This window comes from Podarcis raffonei, chromosome 1 (assembly GCF_027172205.1).
Source record: "Podarcis raffonei isolate rPodRaf1 chromosome 1, rPodRaf1.pri, whole genome shotgun sequence".
Lineage (NCBI taxonomy): Eukaryota > Metazoa > Chordata > Lepidosauria > Squamata > Lacertidae > Podarcis > Podarcis raffonei.
In genome coordinates this window covers 104,107,013-104,133,163 of record NC_070602.1, presented here as the reverse complement: position 1 = coordinate 104,133,163, position 26,151 = coordinate 104,107,013, and the positions used below count along the sequence as shown (strand labels likewise).

General features: G+C 40.4%; 1 protein-coding gene across 4 annotated transcripts in view; it reads right to left on the bottom strand.

Annotated features, from left to right (window-relative positions):
- Positions 1-26,151, bottom strand: part of GALNT13 (polypeptide N-acetylgalactosaminyltransferase 13) — a 154,571-nt gene that overhangs the window by 116,893 nt on the left and 11,527 nt on the right. For all 4 annotated transcript variants that reach the window (XM_053407154.1, XM_053407172.1, XM_053407181.1 and 1 more), the window contains exon 2: positions 20,657-20,893. In XM_053407154.1, the coding sequence (XP_053263129.1) occupies positions 20,657-20,798 (142 nt within the window). In that variant the 5' untranslated portion in view covers positions 20,799-20,893. The remainder of the gene's footprint in view (positions 1-20,656; positions 20,894-26,151) is intronic.

Below are 26,151 nucleotides of genomic sequence, written 5' to 3'. Positions count from 1 at the left end.
TTCCTAATTATCATCACTGACTTATTTCATTTTATCCCAACACTAATATGAGGCACAAAATCAATCCTTTCTTGCTGAAAACCCGGATGGTTTTTTCCCCCAAGTGCAAAGAAAAAAGAGGCAGCATTCAACTAAATAACTGTGCAAGTGGAATAGGAACCCCCCCCCGCCCCCCACCCATGTGCTCTGCATCATCTCCAAATCTGCTCCAGAAGGTTGGGAAAACATCCAGTTTTCAGAAGGAAGGATGTGCCATTGCAGAAGCAGAAATTATTTCCCCGACAGAACAGTTGCCCTTTGAATACAACCCAAAGAAATTAAACTGTCAGCCTCTGCCCCACATTACCAGAGAACTTCACACAGCCATGCTTCAGGGACTGGGGTGTGAGTGTGTGCTCATATAAAATTTAACCATTAGGGCCCAGGTGGCTGTCAGTTTCAACCTCCATAATCTATTGTCGTTTCAACAAAGATGTGCTTTTTGTTAGAAAAGTAGACATCTGAGGGAGTCGTAAGGGAAACAGCTTTGCATCTCTAAGTGCCTCAGGAAGCACTGATCACTCCCTGGACCAGAGGTGGATTTAATGCTAGACAAGCGGTGCAGTTGCACGGGGTGCACAAACATAGAGGGTGCCTTCTCAAAGCCCAGTAAGTGCTTGTCAGGCTTCAGGAAGGAGGTGGGAGGGCTCTGGCAGAGTCCTAGAGTCCTCCTGTCTCCTTCCCAATGCTAGGCAAGCTCTTACCAGGTTCTGGGAAGGAGGTGGGAGAGCTCTAGGACCCTGCCAGAGCCTCTTGCCTAAAGCCGGCACCATGAGGGCTGGGGATAGGGCATCAAATGGCCTTGCACAGAATGGCAATTTACTGAGGTCCACCCCTGCCAGGATCCACTCAGCCAATTCCCAATGGCTAGCTGTAAGAAGTCAAGTTGGGGAAAGAGTGAAAAGGGAAAAGCAGTTGGCCATACTTCAAGCAACTTGTCTAAATCCTCCAGCTGCAACAAATTTAAAATGGATCAAACAGTGCACTGGGTGGCTCCAGGGAACTTGCTCAAATGGTGGCATCTAATTCTGTCTGAATCGAAGTGATTTTGTTCCTAAAGTACCTCAAAAAGTTGTTACAGCAGGTTGCCAATGGCATCAGAGCAATGACCTCTTGGCCAGATGATGAAGAAGAGGGAAAAGCCCATTCACCACACAGAAGAACTCTGAATATAAGAAGAGCCTGCTGAATCAGGCCAGTGGCCCATCAAACCTAGTATTCTGTTCCCACAGATGCCTGTAGGAAGACTGCAGAAGAACACTCTGCCCACCTACAGTTCTGAGCAACTGGTATTCAGAAGCATACTGTATTCAGAAGGATACTGTGTGTGCCAGATGGCTGCTTGTGGATGCAGGTGTTAAGTGAGGTTCAGACTAAGATTTATGCCACTTTGCTCTAGCCATCAACCCTAACAGAACTGGTACTGAACAGTAGAGATGGCACTGGCAGAAGGGACTCAGCGGGCCTGCGCAAGGGTGAGGAGCTTCAGCCAACCCTGAATTCACTGGCATGCACCTCAGTCATTTTACTTGTGAAGCCAGCCTTGCAACATGGTGAACATACTCCTTCTCTCTATATTTGTCCCAGCCTGAGGCTTATCAGATTTCAAGGCCTGATAGGAGGAGTGACAAGCAGCTGTCAAATTAATGCAGTGGGCGGAGGAGATGGAGGAGAAGGAGAAAATTGTATGCATCACTTCCATAGAGTGCTAAATTGCATAAGTCCATCCTTGTTGCAGTAGGTACATCGTACAGCAGATTGCTACAGAGTGTGCTAATTGTAGCTTCCCTGCAGTCTTCAAAATCAGCATTAAGTATGTAAAGCAGGTGCGGTGTTACCAGAAGGGAAATCTGGAGCTACTGGTAAATCTTTGGGCAGTTTATAGTAGATCAGTAAGGATAACAGTAGCTCTCCTCCAAATGAATAAAACTATGAGTGGATTTTTGTGTGAGAGAACTATGAACTCAGTTCTCTTCATGTAACTTATGTCTAAGAATATGATCTCCTCTCCTTCTACGTGGCTCCAGTGGATCTTGGGGTTCAAGAAAAAGTAAAAAGAATTAAATTATGCAGTCTTGAAGTCTGCCCACCCCATTGCAAATATTACTACTTGAGCTTAGGAAAAATGCCAGATTTATGTGCAGATGTACTACATTTTGATTAATGGTAACTTGAAAGGAAGGCTTCTTACAACTTAGGTTTTTTTAAGGTATTTTTAGTTACCAGTACAAATCTGCAAAAAAGCTCATCATCAGTAGGTCTCTAGTATCCCACACGATTCCATTTCCAGCTTGCCAAGTGACTTATTTCAGGCTCCCTCATTCTCGGCCCTCCCGATGTTTTGAGACTACAATTCCCATCATCCCTGACCACTGGTCCTGCTAGCTAGGGATCATGGGAGTGGTAGGCCCAAAACATCTGGAGGGCCGAGGCTGAGGAAGCCTGACTTATTTCATTAATGGTTTAAATGCTTAGGCATTTAATGCCATGCTCTTCTGATCGCTCCATCAGTGCAAGCATTTCTGCTTGTCTGGTGACACAATCCCCCTCTCCTCCCACCTCCATGCATTGTTCTCAGTGGGTGTCCTGAGCCTCCTAAATAGATTTGGGTGAGATGTGGGGCATATAAGAGAAGGCAGGGGAGTCCCACTGCAACAGCAGAAGTCTTCTCTGGCTTCCCCTAGCACACCAGGTTAGTTGAAATCCAGTTTGCTGAGATGCCACTTCCAGTACCCAACCACATGGAGATGCTAAGAAATCAACCTGCTCACAGGACACTCACTCCACACAGAATTCATTGTGACTTACCACAATGGCATCAAAATGGTAGGAAAGATCCCCGAAGAGGACAAACAAACTCACATTAGCATCCTGTCAGGTGGAACAAATCAAGACTGGCTCCACAAATACTGTTTGGGTCTAACATAGGCATAGGCAAACTTGGCCCTCCAGATGTTTTGGGAATACAATTCCCATCATCCCTCACCACTGGTCCTGTTAGCTAGGGATCATGGGAGTTGTCCCAAAACATCTGGAGGGCTGAGTTTGCCTATGCCTGGTCTAACAGATACAATAACATCTTTTTTTAAAATATGAAAAGGGAAATATAGCTTAGGAAAAATGCCAGATTTATGTGCAGATGTACTACAGATGTACTACAGCACAAGCAGAATCAAGCTGCATTACCTGTCTTCCATTGTATTAATTTTTAATACTCCTCTCTGTAATTAACTCTAAGTTATATTAATCAAACAAAGGTTGTGTTCCACTCAGTCTCTGTTCTATGTCATATCAAATACACAGTAGGTAAAACACTCACAAATGCACTTGCATTCTCTGTTGGAGAAACCACAGTTGTTGTTTCTCTTCCGCAAAATAGCTGAGAATGACTTCCATACTGGATTAACAGATGCCATCTAGCATGAATGCCTGCCCAAGGCTGAAACGTCTGAGTAAAATATAGCAAAACCATATGGCAAGTCAGAACACATATTATTTACACAACTATTTACATAGGAAGCTGCCGTACACTGAGTCACGCTAGTGGTCCATCCAACTCGCCACTGTCTACACCAGTGTTTCCCAAACTAGGGTCTCCAGCTGCTTTTGGACTACAATTCCCATCATCCTTGACCACTGGTCTTGCTAGCTAGCTAAGAATGATGGGAGTTGTAGTCCAAAAACAGCTGGAGACCCAAGTTTGGAAAACACTGGTCTACACTGACTAGCAGCGGTTACCCATGGCTTCAAGCAAGCGTCTCTACCAGCCTACCTGGAGATGGCAGGAATCAAATCTTCTGCATGCAAAACAGATTCTATACCACTGACCTACATCTCTTCTCCTTCATTTTAATTTAAAACACCCACACCCATCCCCAAGTGGTAAGTCACTGGAAGATGGAAAGGTTGATTTCCATCACCCCATGACATGTAGTCAAAAGGCAAAGTGAAAATCAACGGGGGTGACAAGTAGAAGAAAAGAATCCCAAGAATATGTATTTATTTGGCAAGATTCATATTCATTGTATCATAAACTGCCTTGTGACCTTCAAATGAAGGTGGTATAGAAGATTTAATCATCATCCACCACCACTTAATCAACAAAAATCTCTAAGCAGTTTACGTAATATGCTGAAGAAATGCAATTGAGACCTTTATGCTCCTGTGTAGTTGGTTTTTTAACATACACAAACACACACACACACACTCCAAGTCAGTAGCTTAGCAGATGTGTTTTGAACAAACTGAAGTTTCAAAGAAGTCTTCAAAAGCAGCCCTACACACAACTCATTGCAGAAATCTAATCTAGAGGTTACCAAAGCACAGGTAACTATGGCCAGGCTCGCTATGATCAAGTTGGAAGACAGAAGCTGTAAAGTCCTTTAGAGCAGGCTTCCTCAACCTTAGGCCTCCAGATGTTTTTGGCCTACAACTCCCATGATCCCTAGCTAGCAGGACCAGTGGCCAGGAATGATGGGAACTGTAGTCTCAAAACATCTGGAGGCCCAAGGTTGAGGAAGCCTGCTTTAGAGGGAGTGCAACCCTGTCCAAACACCATGTAGAACAAATTCAAATCAGAGCCACAAGCGACTCTGATTGTTCTAGGTCTTAACCTTATTTTGCCCAGCACACAGATATATATTCTGTTCCCCTGGCAGCTACTACTGCTTTTTTAAATTAGCCTAATTATTAGACTAGCGTGTATTAAAGTAGACACTAGTCATTGTAAAATCAATAAACCTGAATTCTCAAAACAGCACTTAATTAACTTTCAGTGCAGTACAACCGTCACCTTATGCAGTAGATCCACAAAATTGCAATTCTTTGAATGAAAGAAATGGTTTTAGCTTGGAATGGTGAAGGTTACATTGATAACTAAAATATTTTCAAGCACACGCTACTGAAGTTTCTGTCTATATCACATCTAGAACTGGATAGGCATATCTTAAGCAAACATGACTCCCTATATTGAGCACACCATACTGATGAGATTATATTTAAGGCCCTGCTCTGTATCCAAATCGAATGGGAAGGAAAGTCATCTACAGCAAAGAGCATGGCTCCCACAATTGTGAGCCAAGGCTTGTAGAATGACCTTTCACAGGAGGTTATCAGAAACCTCTATCCCTTTGCTTAACCAGGCATCCCCAAACTCGGCCCTCCAGCTGTTTTGGGACTACAATTCCCATCAACTCTGACCACTGGTCCTGTTAGGGATCATGGGAGTTGTAGTCCCAAAACATCTGGTGGCCAAGTTTGGGGATGCCTAGCTTAAACAGTTATTTAAGGCACATGTATTCAGAAAAGCTTTGAATAATTGATATTCTTTCTGGGTGCTTATGGATTAGTAAACATTTCTGCTATTGTTTTAGATAGTTGTTTTTATCATTTTTGTTATTAGAATTGGTGTAAATGAAAATAGGGAAAGGTTGTGCAGAAAAGATAAGTAGATGTCTCAGTCAAGGCACTCCTTTCCGAAATGAGAAATGAGGTTTTCCTAACAGAGTATACAAAGTCCATTATTTCTGATGCATTGCTTCCATAGACAAACACTGCTTTTGAGCAAGGCTGAAATCCTATGCAGCTGGCAGCATATCACATTTAACCTAGTGGGACTTACTTCTGAGTAAACATAGAATCGGATGAGGGTAGATAAGACAAGAGTCTTCTTTGACTAAGTAATGGTAATTTTCATGCACTCTTAACATTCTACGCTTTGGGAAATAGCATTTACACCAGAGAAGGGTAGGACAGAAATCTAATAGATTATTTACTGCTACTAGTACTTCTAAGCATTATGCTGGCAATTATCGTTTTACTAAATGTAGATGGGGCTGGGTCTTCTATCTCAAACAAACCTGGGTTTGAGAAGACTGATGGAGGCAGCTTCTGAATACTGTCAAAAGAACACCTGACATATAATTCTAGCAACGTCATGCTGCCTGCCATTCGATGGCAGACCAACTTTGCATGCATGGGGAGGCAGTAAGCAAACTCAACTCCTAATCAGGCACTGCTGATATACCATGACTTGTGCCCAGGGCTGGTTCTAAGCCTGTATGTGCTCAGTTTATACTGGTGGGCAGGGCCTCAGGTACAGACCACAGAGAAGATTACCGCTTCTGTTCCATGGCCCAGGTTATTTAAGCCAGCCCAGGCAATAGGTTCAGCACTGCTGTTGCCAACTTCCCTACCCACCTTCTCTCCTTCTATTTAACTTGTGCTTGGTTTGAAGAGAAGTTAGTCACCAGGTGACAGGGCTGGGAACGATTTTTTTCTCCTCGCCACAAATGGCCTATAGTAATAACAATAACAATGATTTACAAGGGTGCTGGTTGCATTGAGAAGGATCCATAGTTGGATCCCTCTAAGGGCTTTGGATTTGCTTCTTAATGTCTTGGTCGTAGCTCAAGGGACAGGGGCAGGGGCTGGGGTAGGTTGCCATAAACTCAAGTTGGGTCCCACAAGGAATGGCCCATGCTGTGGTGGGTCTAAAAAAATGTCTCATGGTTGTTCAGCAAGTTGGCTTGGCCTGTTACCAACCAGAAGATCTTTGCCATGACAAACCTATAGATGCTGTTACCCACAGAAGTTTTGATGATATCAAACCAATCATCTGATCTTGTAGCGTTTCATTGCTACTGCATGACTTGTCTAGATGTGGCTGGTGCACCAAGATAATGGACATTCAAAAAAAACAACGCACAACAACAACACAGGTATCTGGATAAACAATCAAACACTACTAAGTCCTTCATAGTTCCAGTCCTCGCATGCATGGCACTGCAAATACTTCTACATTGTGGTGCTCCACAGAAGGGGCATTTGCATTGTGCTGATAATGCAAGTCAGCAGTATAAAGTTGAAAGCCTCCATGCAGTACCAGCCACGGCAAGGGGCATACAGTGTTGGCTCAGAGGTTTTAGGCTGGCTAATTTCATAATCAAAGCACAATACAAAACAGAATGCTCTGGAGTACCAAGCATTACCTCACCACCAAATGCCAACAGAATGAGGACACTACATATAAACTGCTGTTAAGTTCACATCAGCCTTTTCACTTGAGAAGTCAAGGTTGACCCTACCCTAAAGCAATCAATACCACAAGACAGTTTAAAGACTTCTGTTGCCGAACAATGTTAAGTGGACTCTGCTGTTAGACTGGCATATAAAAATGTTTATAGCAACTACTCCAAACAAATAGCAGACTCAACAGCATACTTTGCCATTCTTCTTTTGACAGAAACAAAGAGCAATGTGTTATATGTGTAAAAATAAAAATGGCATTATTCAGTCCTAAGAGAGCTCTGCACAATGGTAAGTCAGCTTCTGTCAACCCTGCAGCTTACTTCATAAAGTGTATAGACCTTTTAGATAATGGGAAATAGAAAAATACAGGTAATACATGGTCTACGTGCAACAAAACTATAACAGTGTACAACACTAAGAAAACATGCCCAGCTGCAAGGCCTTATTCTAATAAACTCATTATCGCTACTACGAATCATCATCTTGAATTCTATATTCAAACAAAAAAAAAGAACATTACAGCATCCAAGTACACAAGCTGCGTTTGTTTCCACATTTATTAGTATGCTAGTAATTAGTGTTCTCTCAGCAGAGCAAAACAAACACTTCACCCTAAAATGCAGACTACTCATTTTTACAGGCATCCTTAGAACAATTATATTTAGATATAAAGGAAACTAGTGTTTTAATGTGCTATAGTCACAGTAGCTCAAGCAGAGAACTGCCTATTTGCTTCTGGCATTACTGGAGAAGACAGAATGAATACAGACCCCACAACGAATCTGGCAAGCCATAACAGGAAAACTAGTAAGCCTTCTGTGCAAACTGCAAAATTATTTGACCATGTAAGAATTTGGCTGGCTTAGTTAAAGCAATGTGTCCTCACAGGGAGACAGTCTTGCTGTGCAAGAGCACTGCTGAGCTGGAGGAAGGGGAGAGGGAGAATCATCAACCAGGCCTATATATAAAAGCAACTTCCAATGTTGTGCTGCCATTTGTGAAATGGGATTTTTGTCCATCCTCCATTCACCCACATGCCCCCAAAATATGCTCTGAAGAGTGCCCTAAACCTTCCGGAGTGGATTTTGGGAGTACAAGCGATGAAGGCTACGAGAGGAAATGTAACTTCCATTTCATTACACTGGCTCTTACCCATAGCAGGGGCGGAGCTTCAAACTCTGGTGGGTGGTGTGGAGAGCAGGTGGGGGCATGGCACCCAGCATGTGGGGGGATTAGCCACAATGGTACCTCACTGGGATCATGCCACCGGGGCGATGCGCTCCCCCCGCACCCCTGTTCCTCCGCCAGTGAGCCATAGCCTTAATTTTATTTTATTTTTAATGTTGTTGTTTTTTCATTTTGCAATATAATAAATAATAATATAAAAAAATAAAAAAGAAATAAGAATCATTACAAATATCTTGACTGTCTTTGCATTGTTCACCTATAAGAGCATACAAGGTATCATGCATGACAAGATAATACATTGTCACACCATACAAATAACATACAAAAACATTCTAATCAAGGAATCAGTCCCCAGTCCACCATGAGACTGTGGAGGAGTCTTTGCCTGCTCTTCCTGTTTCATATAAGATATAAACATTTGCTGTGCCATGTAGAAAGAACAGGGGCTTGCCCTTCTCCTAAGCCATATGAATTTCGCATGCTAGTTTTTTCTGCCACTGCTACTATTTGGTACAATGCTTCACCATAGTCTTAAATCCTGTGGTCTTAAATTTTGTATTTTAATGTTGTGAACTGCCCTGTGATCTCTGGTGAAAGGTGCATCACATGTGTATTGGCTGCGTAACCAAAACAACTAGGTATCACCCATTGTTGAAGCTTTCTGGGCACACCTTGACCAAGTAAGCCAACACATACGCCTTTACAAGACCATATTTTGTCTGGATTCCATGAATGGTTACACAGAACCGCACAGCAGAAAAGCCAGTCACGAGAAACATCTTGACAAAGCAACAATGAACAATACATGCACATCCTTCATTGGAACCTCTCTATAGCTCAAAGTGGTGACAGATGCATTAGCAGGGAATAGAAATGCACTCATTGACCTTATCCTTGACTTGCACATGTTCAAGTTGCCATTTGCACAGAGTCTGTTCAATGCAGCCTTACAAATGGCCTGTCCCCCTAACATTTTCCAGGTATGAGTCATGCATGTGGATCACAGGAGTGTAAAGGGAACCTTGGATGTATAGAAGTCAGGTGTGGAGGATGGAGGCATGATCCCAACTCCCTGCCCTGCAATTGTTAATGGTTTCTGCACAAGTGCGCACATCTGTACAGAGCCAATGTTGTGCTTTGATAGAACAACAGGTGCTTTCTTAAAGACAATACTGCACAATGTGAAACCCTTGCTTAAAAATGGCTTGTATTTGTTATCAAAGACAAATCCCATGGCTAATCTTCTGGTTGGCTGGCTTTTGATACTTTTATAAATCCCCTAATGTTTGCAACAGTATATTGTTTAAGGATCATGTGTTTGCTTTTCAAGAGTTGCTTTTTGCTTTGTTGCCTTCACGGCCCGGTCAACGAGTGATGATAGATTTTGAGAGCACAGCATCACAGCTTGAAAATGGGAGCTGACATATTTGAGATTCACAGCACACTTACACAAGCAAACAAGGAAAAAAAACACACAGCAGGGATAAAAAAAATCCCATGAGAATGAGTAGTAAGATAGGTGCCACTTTTACAAAAACAGGCACACATGCACTTGGGTAGAACTGAAATGTGATCAGATTTTCCTTTTTATTAAATGCAAAAAGAAAAAGTAGTAGTGCAGCAATAACTTGGAAAGCACATTCATGGAAACAAAATCAATTGGTGATGGGAAAGAGGATAAAACATGGAGTCTGAAGCAAACGGACACAGGGGCAGGAGAGAGAGAGAAAGAGAAGATAATAATGTTGTAAATAAAGTTGTTTATCAGATAATGCATATTTTTTTTCAAAGCTGAAAGATAACTTTAGGCAAAGGTATGTGTGGCAATTTCAGTTCCATTGATCAAAGTATCACTTCATTCATAAGGAACAAAGCCTGTTGAGACTGCAGCGAAACAGATGGCAATGTATGCTGCAGTTTATTTCCTACGTTTATATGTTGCCCAAAAGCAATTATCAGAGTGGCTACAACTGTATCACAGCACAAGGCGAGCAGTAGAATGTTAAAAGAAGGAGCCAATGAGGTCTGGGTCCCACTTCAGTGTAAATACTGTATCCCAGTAGCTCTACATTTACAAAATGTTCACCCTATATGCCTTTTTTAAAACTACAATTCTGACAGAGCAGTCTTATACCTGTCTACTTAGACTCAGACACACACACACATACACACTGGGTATTGGATGAGTGACACATATGAACTACACTGCAAAACTGCTTTGTTTTGAGAAGTATTCTTGTGCATGGTATATAAATGGAAACTCAGCTATAAAAACAAGTGTGAATTCAAATATTGTACCTTGGATACATGGAAGATCTATTTAGAATGATTATTTAGAATAGGTGTGGTCTGTGTGGAAGAGGAATATGGCCAATATTTATGTTAAACGATACTTGATAGGTACCCAAAGAATTTTCATGTAAAGAAGAAAACTAAAACCTGAAAGATGTCCACTTCATTTACTGATAGAATTATTTTTAATACATTTCCACACACTCTAGCCGCTGAAAACTGTTCACCAACATTAATCAATAATACACCAAAGCAGATCTTTAAAAAAAGCCAAGAATTTAAATGCATGAATTATTTGTGGTGGAACACTTCTTTCAGAGGCTCTCAATCATACCATAAATTTTGCACAAGTTAAACAGAATATGTTATCAAAGTATCAGCATGGCAAAGTTTGCAGCTTACATCTCACCTTTTAAAAATTCAATTCCACATAGATTTTCGATTTTTTTAAAGATATGAGTATCATGAAACAGTCTGTACTTACAGTGTAGCACATGAAGCTGTCTTAACGAAAAAATGTTTACTACTTACAGTCAACCCAAACTTTGCAGTTACAAGCATTGATCAGGCAGCACACCTATTTAATGGTTGGAAATACACTACATAAACACAAGTTTTTCCAAAATAATGTCCTTGTATTCTGCACTGTAGTCCTTACAACAATCTTGCAAAGCAGGTGAGCAGGAGAAACTAAGCAGGGAGTCAGGCCTGTTTCACATGGAGTAGCAAACACAGCATTCACTCTCTTAGCATCCATTATGCATGAGATTTGACAAAGGTCACAGCAACATTCCTCAATAGGAAACCTATACTGCTCTTAAACCAGGCTCTGACCAAGGTAAAATATCCCCCAACTACTTTTATTATATATTTATTGCATTAATATCCCACCAAGGAGCTCAAGGTGGTATATATGAGTCTCACCCCCCCCATTAATCCCACAGCAACCCTGAGGTTGCTTAAGCTGAGGGGCAGTGACTGGCCCAAGGCCACCCAGTGAGCTTCAAGGCTGAGTGCAGATTTGAACCCTGGTCTCCCAGGTTTTAGTCTGACACTCTAACCACTTCACAAATCCATTGTCTTGCAATCACAGCTAGAGGTAGCAGAAACCAGGTTGCTACCATGAACCTCATCACTTGCTTAGCAGAGAGATATCCAAGATTTTTCAATGAGTGACAAAAGAGACAATGCTATTCCATTCATCTGCTCATGGGAGCAATGCTTTTTTACGCTGTTGGACCATTTAACTGGAGAATAAACCAAATTGGAGAATCATTAAAGATATGCTGGACATCCTGCCTCCTTTATCAGGCCATCCCAGCTGAGTTCATGTGTCAGACTTACAAAGAGCTCACTACAAGAATTCCACCTAGACCACATACAGCAGTACCTTGTGTTGCATAACCTCCAGGTTACGGAATCTTCAGGTTATGGCCATGGCAAACCCGGAAGTGTATACTTCTGGGTTTTGCTGCTCACGCATGCGCAGAAGCGCTCCACAAGTCGTACACATGTGCAGAAGCACTCTGTGCTCTGCACGTGTGCAGAAGTGCTCTATCACGATGCGTGTATGAGCAGAAGCAGCGCCTCTAGTTACCCCAAAATGAATTAAATCCGTAACCAGAGGTACCACTGTACTGTGTTTATATGGGGTTGGAGCACTTGTAAATGTCTACTCTAAACAGAAGGTTACATAAGTGTTTCTGTTCATAGCAAGATGTTGCTTTGTCACAAAACTCTGTGCAGTATGGATGTAAGTATCAGCCATATAAGATATGAACTACAGGCTGGCATTGCACTTTGATACTTTATTATTTCATTAAAGAAACTTTTTGTCAAACTGAAGCTGGACAAGGGAAAGCAACTTACTGGCGATTTTCACATTGTGATTAAAAAGGGGGGAAATCCTGTACATTCAAGTCACCATCTTATCTAAACTTCCATTCATTGCAGCCAACACAATGACTGTGCATCCCCAAGCGATTAAGCACAATTCTAGTGCTACATGACCAGATAAAAACTCACTCTGGCACACCAATATCATCCAGTGGAATCCATGTGCTTCAGGAGTTCATTTGAAGGTGGAGACCTAACCACGGACAAGATCAGTTTTGTCCAGCCTACAAGCATTGCATTTCAGAAGAGAGGTTGAAATGTGAGCAATTCTCACACCCACTAAAAGGGGGTATCTCAATCCAGACCCAAAGCCTATTATTCCTTTTCTTCATGGAAGAACACACGAAAATGTCCCTTTACGGAAACCCTAAAATCAGAAAGACTTGAACATGACACACAGGAGAAACAAATATGACAAGAGTAGAAGTTTACTTATTCTCATCACAGGAATGACTTGCAGGCATTCTTCAAAGAGGCCGAAAGACAAAAATTATTCTGAAGCAATCCTTAGAGAAGCAAGTGCTTTCTCAAAAGGAATGGCCTCGTTCATATTCAATGACACAACTAGACCGTTTTAGATTTTATGCTGGAGCTCCCAGAAAGAGACAAGCAAAACCAATCACTTATAGAATCATGGAATGGTAGAGTTGGAAGGGATGCTATGGGCCATCTAGTCCAACATCTTGCAATGCAGGAATCTCAATGAAAGCATCCATTTCTGCAGGGGGAAAAACCTCACACCTAAACAGAGTCATGTTTCCACAACAACATAGGAATCTGTTGAAAGGAAAAGCAATAACAAAAAACCCTCCAACATTTCGCCAATGAAAATAGGGACATCCTAAGGAAAAGTAGGACATTCTGACATTCTGGGATCAAATCAGAAACCATGATGGCTTTTCTAAATTAGGGATGTCCATGGAAAATCGGAAAATTGGAAGGTCTGCGGTTCCCAGGATCAAGAGAGTTCTGTAATCTCTCAGATAGCCCAAGACAAAAGCTAACCCCAGTAGTTGCTAGGATCCTTCAACTATTATTTCATCCCCCCCCCAACATCATCACTGGGTCCCTCCAGCCTTTGCTGGAAGGTACAAACAGTTCAAGCACTCACTGTACACACATTAGTCTTAATGCACAGCACTTTACATTTGCTTACATTGAACCTCATTTGCCATTCCTCTGTCTGAAGAGGTGTGGAGGTTTGAGGGAGAGAGGGAGAGCTCTTTAGTCACCAGAATGATTTGGCTCTCTCATTGCTTACCCTTGACTCAGATAATTTATGTAATTGCGTTGAGCCTATAACAAATCTCTTAGGAACCCAACTGCTTTCTTTCCCCCTGCTGTGAGGAATCTGAGTTTATTCCTGCTCTGCTTCTTGTTCTTTCTGATGCATTGAGATAACCTGGCCTCTTATCCCACAACAACAATTTTTTCTGAGAAAATAAATTAGTATGGATGAGTAAATTTCACCAGGGGGGAGTCGCATGTTGAACACACCTTTGAAATCACAACAGCTACTATGATTCCTGACACCAACCTGTATCTCATGTGCCTGGTTGTCACATGGACCATAATATGTGAATAGAGCGTTTCCACACAAGGTTTAATCTACGTCCATATTCCTCATTCCATGGAGGAGCCCTATATAGGTACACCTATGTACACAGGTGGAAATAACCCCTTCATCGCATAGCCACCAAATGCCTATAGGCATGGGCAGCACAAACCGCTGGTGTAGAATAGGGGGAACACAGCAAGACAATTCAACCCCCTCCTATGCATTTTCAACACATGAGGGGTGTCATGTGAATCCCCATTCATCTTTCAGTAAATGTCATTGTTTCTTTTGCATCCAGAATTTATGGATGACACATAGCTCCAAATCCCCTCATGCCTGCTACCAACCGCTTCATATACAATAGATGTTAAATCGCATGGGTAACATGATTTATTCCCGCAGTATAACTCCATGTAGGGAAATTAAACTCATCCAAATATTCTTTCGAGCAGCCCATGGAGTGAAGCCACAGCAAAGCACTTCCAAATCCTGTAAGCCATTCAGGAAGATACCATGGTCAATGATATCAAAAGCTCCTGAAAAGGCAAAGAGAATCAACAGGGTTGTGCATCCCACAACTTCTCAGCTGACAAAGATCATTGATCATGGCAATCAAGGTAGCTTCAATCTCTAGGCCTAACCAGCAAGGCCAGTGGTCAAGGTTGAAGGGAGTTATAGTCCATCAAGACAGATTCTCCATCCCTTGTTTAAATGTATACATTTTCATAAGTCTCACAGGACAGGTTTAATATGAATCAAAATGTGGGGTAGTAACAAATTAAGACAAATCAAATGAAGTGGGTACTCGAGAAACAAGGGCTGTTTAAGAGCAATAGTATTCATTATTCTATCATTTAACTTTAAATAGTCCTTTCAAGTGGTCCTAACATAAAATAGATTAATACTGAGAGGATTTTTAAATCAAGGCCATTTCAATATTCCAGTAGCCAAATACTGTTAATATTATAGGAGCACGATTTCTGTTCTCATCCTGAAGCAAAGTTCTTAACCTGAGGTACTATTTCTGGGTTAGCGGAGTCTGTAACCTGAAGCATCTGTAACCTGAAGCCTATGTAACCCAAGGTACCACTGTATGCCAATTTGCCAGTTTTAACCAGACTTTTAAAAAATCACTGAGGCAAATCAACTGTTCTTGTCAACAGCTGAAGTGGATTCCACTGCTGTGTATACTAATTGTGGCAGATCCCACCTCCGTATAATTCTATATACTCTATAACCACCACAAGTTGTCTTATGGTTTTTGTGCAAGGTAAAACTTTCACACTTGGAGACTCAGGCAGAAGTTGAGCAAATAAGAAAGTTTTATTTAACAGAACGAAGTTGATAAAACAAAGGTTATGTCAGGAGATAGAATTCTTTCAGTTAACAGTTACCGTAACTTATTTGTAATAAAAAAAAATCCTTCCTTAGAGGAAGCACCTTAGAGACCAACTAAGTTTGTTATTGGTATGAGCTTTCATGTGCATGCACACTTTTTCAGATACACTGAAATAGAAGTCACTAGACCCTTATATATAGTGAGAGGGTGGGGAGGGGTATTACTCAGAAGGGTGGTGGGAATGGGTGATTGGCTGACAGGTGTGGTAAACCTGTTGACGACTTAATGATTGCAATTGGTCTTACAGGAAAAAGCAAGGGGTGAGATGGCTAAAAATAGCTTTATCATGTATAATGAGATAAGAATCCAATGTCTCTATTCAGACCAGGTCTCTCCATGGTTTTAAGTTTGGTAATAAGTTGCAGTTCAGCAACTTCTCTTGTGAAGCAACTTCTCTTTCCAGTCTCTTTCTCTTTTTTATTTTGTTTCGACTATGGCAGACCAACATGCCTACCTGCCTGTAACTAGAACTTATTTATAGTTATATAAAATCTAGTGGATGTTACAAGCTTCTAAACCACCAGGGAATGGGAAGAGGTGTTTGTGGGGGGGTTTCTGTCACGGTTGCCAAGATTACTTGACCAGCCTGAGATGGAGCTGCTCATAGCACCCTTCCCAACAAGTCAAGGTCCACCTTGGGCAGTAAGCCTTTGGGCAACCCTGCAGATATAAGATAACCAAATTCACAACTCCGTGGGGAGTGGAGAAGAAAGAGTTGCTCAGGAAATTTATCTGTGAAGGTTTGAGTTTGCCTGGCCCTTTTGTTGCTTACTTTTAGATGGTGACAAAGACTGTTATATTTCAGCGAACTTTTAGAAATCCTCCTCCTCAGCTTGGTTTATGTTGCTTTCCCTTGTCTATTTTTAAAAGGATGCTGTTGGTTCCACTGATTTTTTGTTTTGTTTTCATTGTTTATCTTTCATTGTAAATATTTGTTAGAAACACAGAAGGCAAGTGCTGAAAATAAATTAATGAGTAAAAAAATTAGTTACAGCTTTCAGTAAAATGGGCAATGTTTTCTCCGCTTGGGGAAAAGATGGAGGAATGATAATACTGACATTTGAGACTGTTCGGTTCAAAGGTAGTTCCAATAAAGCCAACGTTCTTCATTACAGAGCTTCAACTATGGAGGTGTCATTCAACACATGAACACATAAAGGTTAAGGAATTGTAGCAGCACGTTGTTTACACAGGTTTCAGCATTTCTGACATACAGAAAATGCTCAATTCATTAATGCCTTGAGCAGCCAAACAGATCAATATTTCCCCACATCTAGCACTGCTTACTTACCAGGATGAGCAGAGTTATGTTTTCATTTTCATCTTTGTAAATGGATCATAAAGTTTTATCAGTGGTGTAATAACCACTCTGTAAGCCTATCACTTTGATTCTTAATGTTACACTTGTCTAAACTGATAAAATACTACAAATGTGTTTTCTCCCCCAGAATGCCAGGGAATTGCGATAAGACACCTTTAATTTCTTCATTTCTTAGAGCTGGAATCACTTTGAAAGAGTATCAAGGAGATATAGCAGCATATCAAACCTCTTAGTCAGGGGAGAATAATAGTCTGCCTTTCACAGTATGGCGTGGAGCTGGTAAGGGCATTTGTATAGCTTTTCTTTAAAAAAAAAATACTTGATAGCATAATGTATTTTTTTTTAAATGCTACCTCCAAGATAGAAAAATATCTGATGCTTGTCAAAAAGGCAAAAAAAGGCAAAAAAAAAGTAATGGCAGCAGCATTCAGCTAAATAAATAAATAAATAAATAATGGCTCTATACCCATCTCCAAATCCAGCTCTAACTAATTAACAGTGTAAATGATATCACAGATAATATCTCAGGAGAGCGAGCTAAGATGCTTCACATTTCACAGCAAATAATGTGGAGCTTAGGGAAATCCTTTCCTTTGGTTTCCCTCACTTCACCCTTTGAAGTACCATTTGATCACAATGTAATGAGTTCATATGATCAAATGCACGTGTTTGCTCCAATAACAGACTGGCCCTACATGAAAAGGAGTTAAGATCTCAGCTATGTTTTCTCAGCCAAGGTTTAAAATCAAGTTCAGCTTATCTCCAAAGCCAAGTCTCTTCTTCTGTCTCTGAGAGAATTCCACCATAGATAATCCCAACCCATTTTGCAGTACAGTTCAGTATTTCTCCTCAAATCTCACCAAGGTAACAGCTTTCTTTCTACTTAAAGCCTTGCAAACATTGTTCTGTTCAAATTAACTGAATAATACCATAACAGCCCTGAGTGCTCACTGGAAGGACAGATTGTGAAGCTGAGGCTCCAATACTTTGGCCACCTCATGAGAAGAGAAGACTCCCTAGAAAATACCCTGATGTTGGGAAAGACTGAGGGCACAAGAAGGGGATGACAGAGGACGAGATGGTTGGACAGTGTTCTCGAAGCTACGAACATGAGTTTGACCAAACTGTAGGAGGCAGTGGAAGACAGGAGTGCCTGGTGTGTTCTGGTCCATGGGGTCATGAAGAGTCAGACATGACTAAATGACTAAACAAAAACAGCCATAACCCTCAAAGGGTTCATTAAGAATCTTTTCAAATCAAGGCACACCTGACAGGGTCTATCCTATCCCAGATCCAAGACAGCCACTGTTCAGTTGCTTGTACCACTTTAGTTCCACAAAATGGTGGCAACAAGCCAACCATGCAAGAAACAATTTAATAATCTGAATACACAAAGTCACTCAGGAGGTTCATGTCACCACATTGTCTTCCTTGCCAGTCCTTGAAATATGTGTTCCAGTCACTCCTGAGGACATTCTCTCACAATGACAAAAGCCTTGGAGACAAGGCACCCTGAGTGAGAATAAAATTTGGCACCCCCAAATGGATCTTCCAGTTATGGATCTTCTCTATTTTCAACCCCACAACTTGATGCCCTCTGTGGGGGAACTGTTCACACCACCCAAAATCTGATCATGTCAGAATGAACAAAGAGGAGAGGCACCTTCCAGTCAGTTCTGAGCAGCAGAATAGATAGATCGGTACAAATCAGTGTGGGCCATTTGAGGAGGACCTATTAGGGGAACTGTGCTTACCTCAATTGAACTTTTAATCTAACATTTCAACAGGGACGTATATCTTATCAAACACCACTGGCCAAAGGTTTGCAACACACCTAATTTTGTTACCTTTAAACAAAAGAATACAATCTGCCTGAGGCACAAAGAAAGATGGCTAACTTCACTTCCAAGACTGGTGGAAGTCTTAAATTTTGGCTCAGTTTTAGTAGTGGAAAAAATCATCATTTGAAGAACTTATTGGAACCTAAAACATTCTTAAGCAAAGGTAACATAAGTTTTACAACAGACAAGTATTTACAAGGCTAATACTATAACAGAAAAGTGCCACAATTGGTTAAAAGCAATACTTAAATTGTAATCTCCCAACACAATGTTTTTCAAGAAATAAGAGAAACCCATGAATACGAGAGAGCGCGCACACTACCCAAGTACAAAGTACAGCACAGAATCAGCGCTTATAAGAATATTTAAGAATAAATACAAATTAATATTCTGTCAGGAACTATTTTGCAGGGATCTTTATTAACACAGCACATGAAGTGGCTTCTTGGTTTAGTTTAGAAGGAACCCACTCCAATATATTAGCATTTAGAATTCTTAGCCATATATGCAATTCAACATACTAGCGGGGGGGGGTAGTGGGGGGGTGTTTAAAGCTCAGCAAAGAGGAGCACATACAAAACTCTGCATTTCCCTTTCCTTCCCCAGAAGCAAACTCTTTTCTTTCTTTTGCTGAATCAGGCTTCTCTTGCCTTACCAACTAAGCTGACTGAATCAGTTCAGGAGATGACAAACTGATCATTCCATACTGAAACGATCCATCAGCCACTTCAACTTTTAGCAGAGACAGCAACTTGATGCAGCTACATACAATACAAAACGGGAGGGAGGACTGATTTATTCTCAGGTTTGGACTACAAATCAGTAGATCAATTGAAGCGAACATTTATCATAAATGATGATGAGCTTTTACATTCTCCTTCTCCTGTATACACTCCAAGGATTTGTAAATGCAGGAGTTAAATGGGGCCAGTTAGATACGACATGTCCTAATCCCATTAGAGGCTCAAAGTACTTTTCCTCCTTTTTATAAACACTGTATTAAGAACTAGGAAAAACAATTGATCATGACTAATTTATTAAACAAGTTTTACTTCCTTCTTTTAGGTTGTGAGTTGTCTAATTATTTTTCACTACTCATTGATGAAAATTGTTTCCTAATTACATTTTCTCTCTTTTTTTCATAGGAGCTGTTCAGCATCTGCAATATCCAAGAATTCAACTGTGCTAACTTGGCGTCAAACAGAAACACTACAGATGGACACATGAATACTATTCTAAATAATCCGTATCAAAGGTAGGAAAGCTAAAGCACTTGTTGGACCCCAACTCGCATCAACCCCAGGCAGCATGTCCAATGGGTCAGGCATCTGGAGGGCCACACGTCCCCCATCTGTGATTTATGCCAATAAGTTTTAATGAGATAATACACCTTTTCTAGAACTGCTTTCTAGAACTTTTCTAGAACGTTTGCATTTTCAGTACAACAGGATAATAGCAAGCAAGCATTCATTGTGGGGAGTCTTTTAAGTAAGAATTGCTTCTGTGCAATTGCTTTTTCCTTAAACTTGACCCTTACAGAGTCCAAATGGGAAAACCTTTAATAAATTTACTAGGATTAAAAGCATCATTGATGGAACAATTTCTTTTTAAAGCATATTGGAATGCATCTGCACCCATCAATACTTTTAACTTACAAAATAATAGTCTCTTAAAGGGCATAGGCTCCTCATGCTACAGTAATGTGATCTTACTACACATTCTCTCCCCACACTCCCTCCACAGTTGACAAACATTACAGAATGACCAGACTGAGACTTGAAATTCAACTTTGAAAAGTTGCTTTTTGGGGGATCTTATAGTTAGCATTTAACTGTAAAGATAGACAATAAGGCCTTAGATAGTAGGCTACTCATAAATCTTGTTAGGAATCAACAAAACTCTTTAGGAAGTGGGTATGAGATTTAAAAAGATAAAGGGGGGGAGGAGACATTGTTGTGTAGCTGTCGGCAAATGACTCAAATTCAGTGATTTAAGGAATCGTGCTCTCAGATTACAGCCACACTTAGGAGCATAGGTCAACAGTTACTATGAAGAAGAAATTGTGATTGCAGACACCTCAAACTTTACCTTACCCCTTAAAGCAGGCAGCAGGGATCTCTCTTTCTTGTCATCACATTTGTTACATTCACTGAAGTATAAAAGCAGAAAGACATCCACAAGCACCCACATCAGAGAAGTGGCAAGAACCACCTTGCAGTAGACAAATCTCCTCATTCTTTGTTCAGTTATTAGTAGTAAAGATGGGTACTGCTTTGATGGTGTATCCAAGCCAAAGATGCCAGCATGAACGCAATGTTGAGAACATCCCACTGAAAATTAAGAGAAAGGGAGATTCAAATTAAATAGCGAGTAAACAATAAATTCTCACATTCATTTTTTTTGCTTTTTTATTGTTTGCCTTTTGAATAAATTATTGATTTCTGTTGCTTTCCATAAAATGTAAGAAAATGAGATCACATAACAGACCTAAATGTTTTCAGAAAGAAACTTTCAAACAACATACAGAGCAGGTGTTTTATCAATGATTGCTTTGAAGCTTTGAGTTTTCAGGCTATGCATATATTTTTTTACCACAATTACATTCATTAGTCATTTTCTACAAAGAAACGTGTCTGCAAGTGATTTACAAATCAATAAAATATGAACAACAAAAACATGCTAGAAATCAGATACAAAAATAAAACTAGATGCAATAAACAGAATTCCTTAAGCGCTCAACCAACATTACTCTAAGAAGGAAAACTCCTTTCCACCCTACTAAGCAATGAACATGACAAAAGCAGCAATAACGAATCTTTATAAATCTATGCTGGTTCAGAAGAGGAGCTCCTCATAGGTATCAAACAAGCATAACCTTACGATCTAAATGAGGTCTCTCAAGTGGAAGTACCGTATTTTTCGCTCTATAACACGCACCCGACCATAACACGCACATAGTTTTTAGAGGAGGAAAATCCGCAGGCATGCCACCCGTAGGCATTCCCTCCATAACACGCACAGACATTTCCCCTTACTTTCTAGGAGGAAAAAAGTGAGTGTTATGGTGCAAAAAATACGGTACTTATCACAGTGACACCTGCCATGTAACAAAGATGGCTAGATTTTAGAGCATTTTCACCAGATTTGATAAGAAGTGCCAATCTAGGTGCATCTCTTTCCCACAGACGCATTTGTATTTATTTCTTATTTTTTGCCGATTATGTGAAAATGGGGAGGTATGACGCAACTCCCTTAAATGGCATTTGCCATACTTGATCAGATTTACACACAAAAATATCATCTCCAGTATTGAGCCCACAACTGGATCTAACCAACACTAAGCATACACTAACTTCTTTTGAAAACCATTCTTCTTCTTTTGAAAACATACAACTGTATCGATCTGTTCAAATAATTGATTTCAGGATAATTATACTGATAAAAGTTGTAAGCAATTTCCGAAATGTAATGGTTTTGAAAATGTATAGGTGCTTGTGGTTATTTGTATGAATTTTATTTGACACATTCTTTTCTGGGTTTTTTTTTCATTGTACACTGCCCTGGGCTCCTTCTGAAGGAATGAGAATTAAAATACAATAAGCAAAATAACAACTAAACATTTAAGGCCAGGCAAGTAACAATCCGACAACTAAGCCAACAACTATCATTTTATTTAGTGGTTGCTTTGTTTCTATCTGGGGCAAGCTCAATGGTGGACTTTTGAACTTGTGCCCCTCTCCCTCAATATTCTCTACAGAGAATTTGAAGTGACTGGAGTGGGAGATAAATTCTGCACAAATTTCGAGACAGCATGCTCCTGAGCCGGTTAGATGAGGTCTCTCTCACAGCCATAGAGAAATCCTGTCCCCCAAACAAACATAGCTCAGTCGCATCCTGTTCCCTGTAGTGAGAAGTACATAGGAAGGAGCTTGTAGTTTCAATATCCATGCCTGATCTCACCCCAGGCACCCAAGAAACAACTGAAACAAACCTCAAGGGGTAAGGAATGCAGCAAAGGGCTCAGGGCTCATAATGCTTTTGGCTGAAGCAGTAGATTTTGTAGTGCTGGAAATTCATCTCTCTTTCTGAATATTCCTTAACATCTCGAGAATTTCACTAAGGTTTTAAAGTTCTCAGTGTAATAGTCTTACCATAAGAGTATTATACTGAGACACATATATTCTTGAAAAAGACTGAGCAGGAAGAAGGAATGCCTGACCAGACTACTAGGTGCCTGAGAAATTTCAGAACAGCATGCAGTTTGTTAGGTTCACGACTCTTTAATTTCCTCCTCACTATATTATTAGATGCCCAGGGCCAGCATCCCAAGATACATTGGCTGCTATCCCAAAAAGTTCAATATATCCAGTCTTTGGCCTGAAACAATCCCCTCCCCAATGCTTTTAAAATACATTCTAATTGAATTGTAATGCAGAATGTTATGATTTGGACAGGTAGGGGGTTGCAAATTCACCAGCTCACTGCCAGACACAAGAGATTCTGAACATATTTTAAAGGATTGGTGTTTTTATTATGGTTTTAGATATGTTGTAAGCCGCCCAGACTCACTGGGGAAACCCAGTCAGATGGGTGGGGTATTAATAAAATTTATTTATTATTACTATTACTATTATGATTATTAGTCAGGCTATTCTAACCATCACATAGGAGATTTGAAAGGGAGGGGAAGGCTGAGTCTGGACTTGCAATTTAACTGCTGAACTCAAAGCAAAATGTGACATGGGAATTTGGTGCTGCATATTTGGAGAAGCGAACACACACAAAAACTACCTGAAGTGGTGCTTTTATGGATCTCATTATTGAAGAGCTATAAAAACATTACTAGTTAAAAGGAGTTGTTAACAAGGTAAAAAGCTGAAATGTGCATTATAAAGAAGAAATAAGTAATATCTGTAAAAATGGCTCTTCCTTTTCAGAGAAATCAATTTGCAGGAAGTATGGCCAACTATAAAGATCATGTACATCATGAATCCTGAACCAAGGACAAGGAGAATTACAGAAATAAATTACTTCTCACTGTACTGCCATTAAAGAGGATTATAATTGTTCTGTATTCATGATTTAGTAATATTTTAATAGAGAAAATGTACCTCCTGGGTTAAAGCAGGGTATAATCCTCCTGTTAGTTTTTTCCAGCCTCACAACTATTCAGCTTCACAGAAGCCCTTCAGCTGTAACACAGGACCTTCATACATGGGAATTCATGACTAGGTCATGGTTATCCTATACATCTAGCTACTTTTCATGGGCTACATTCAAGCTTCCCACTGGCTTTGTATTCATGAGTATTCTCAAAAGACTCTGAAAAAACAACATCAGTTCCTCAGCTATCTTCCTCTTGGCTCATAATGTTGGCGTATTTTTTTGTTTGTTTTTAGGTTTTTTAAGTTCAGCTTTCATTTTCACAATCATCAAAAGCAACTGTATTTATGCCGTGGCGAGGAGAAGACAGCCACCATCCCAAAAAGAAAGTCCTCCAAAATGAAACTATCACAATGATGTAAAGTCATTCTGTCTTCGAGGAGGAAATGTGACTACCAGCCACCAAAATGACTGCCACTCTTGGCCAAAAGAACACTGTAGGAGACTTTGGGGCAATGGTTTTGTGAACCCTCCTCCCTTCAACCCCAGCTGCTACCCTAGAACTAGCCCCACACAATTCCAGTTAGATCTGGCTCAAAGTCACATGACCCGAGGAAGAAACTATATAAAAGGACTTCAAAGTTTCAGTTTGTTTTGATAGTAGTCATATCTAGGGGTTGAATTTGTCTTGGTTCAACAAACCATAGTTAACATTGGATGAATCATAGCTTTTCTGTGTTTTGACCAACCATGTTTAATCTAAAACTGAAGTAAAAGCTTCTGAATGCCTCCTCACAGCCACACCAGGTGGTGCTAGGATAAGGAGCATGCAAGTTCAAAGCTCACCACGCTCTTGCAACATTCAACTCTGGTTTAGCACTACCTATGATTGAGGCCCTGACTGTGTTCTCATCCCCATGCTGGATGCACACCAATATACAAACATGTAAGAATACCTTCTGCAAACATTCCTACTAGTCATGTTCTACTGCAATAGGTTTTTGAGAATGAATCCATTTTCTGCTCCTTACTATGGAAACCAAATACCAAAACTGATTTCTTACCGTTCACAATACATTATCTATCTAGCACTGAGTTAGGAATGGACAGTGTTGAACAATGTCAGGATGCTCCATTTTTTAATAGTAATTATCCATTTCTCCCCCTATCCCAACATCTTAGGTGCCTTTCCTGACCTGATTGTTTTTGCAAAACTTATGTAGCACATATGCCTGTGAAGTACTATTGAATTCAATTCAACAATGTTATCACCTTCCTCTGTATGCATTTAAGTTTCCCCAGCTGAATCCATCAACAGCTTGACTGTGAGCCACTGAATTTGACAGCAGTTGCTTGGCAACAAAATTAGTAGTCCTCTCCATAGTACCTGCAGTGCCAAGCATTCTCAGATTTTTTTTGGTAGAATTCTGTGGCACTTCTAATACATATGGTATAATAACTTCATTTCACTGAGAATATAACATATTCTATATGAAACAGTCGGAAATGGAGTTGCCTGAGTAAGTGTGCAAAGGACTGAAAAACTTTTTAAAAAGCTAATAGGAACTAGTGTAAATTAGCTAAGAAACTGAGGCTGCAAACCTATGCACATTTACTTGGGAACATGTTCCATTTAACCAGGAAATCCCCAGATATTACCTCTGGCACAATATCACTTACAGGCCTTGGGCAAGACAATATTCCATCCCGCCTTCTCTCTCACACACCCACACCAAACAAATGTGCAACATGAGGATAATGGTACTAACCTACCTGGTAGTGTTGTTCTTAGGGCTACTGAGAAATGTATGTTAACTATGGAAAGGCTATGCATAATAATGTGTTTGATCCAAAAGCTGCAATTCCATACCTGTTGGAAGGTTACATGACAGCAGCCTTTGACAAACTTTGGTCCCCAGATATTGTAGGACTACAGCCCCCATCATCCCCAGCCAGGGTGGCCAATAATTAGGGCTGTAGTACAATATCTGGAAACTGCAGATTTGGAAAAACTGCACTAGGGCACTGTGAGAGAAAAGTAAAACTAAAGCCACAGATGTGCTTCCATTTGCACAATTTCTTGGAAATGTAAGAAAAGCTATAGAACCTACCCATTGCTGTTGTTGCTAGCTGCCCTGAGCACCACTGAGATACACACAAATACTACACAACAGTGTGAATTCGTACACAAAACAGTACTAGTGGTTCTTCCTCGCAAGCTCCTTCCAACATTTTCATGAGAAGATTACTGTAGCTTTCCTTTAAGCTATCTAAAGACTATATCTAAAATAGATCTCTTATTTTATCTGGAATTTAGTACTCAGGGTTAAAGAGTGAATATATAACGCTAAGAACAATTGTCAAATCTCTGTTCCCAAGATTTTTGGCAGCAAAGAGGTGAAAATCATCTTCTAATGGATGATATTTTAGTCATTTATTTCCACAGCCAGCTTAAATTAGTTTAATAGAAACTATCCTTTTAGCA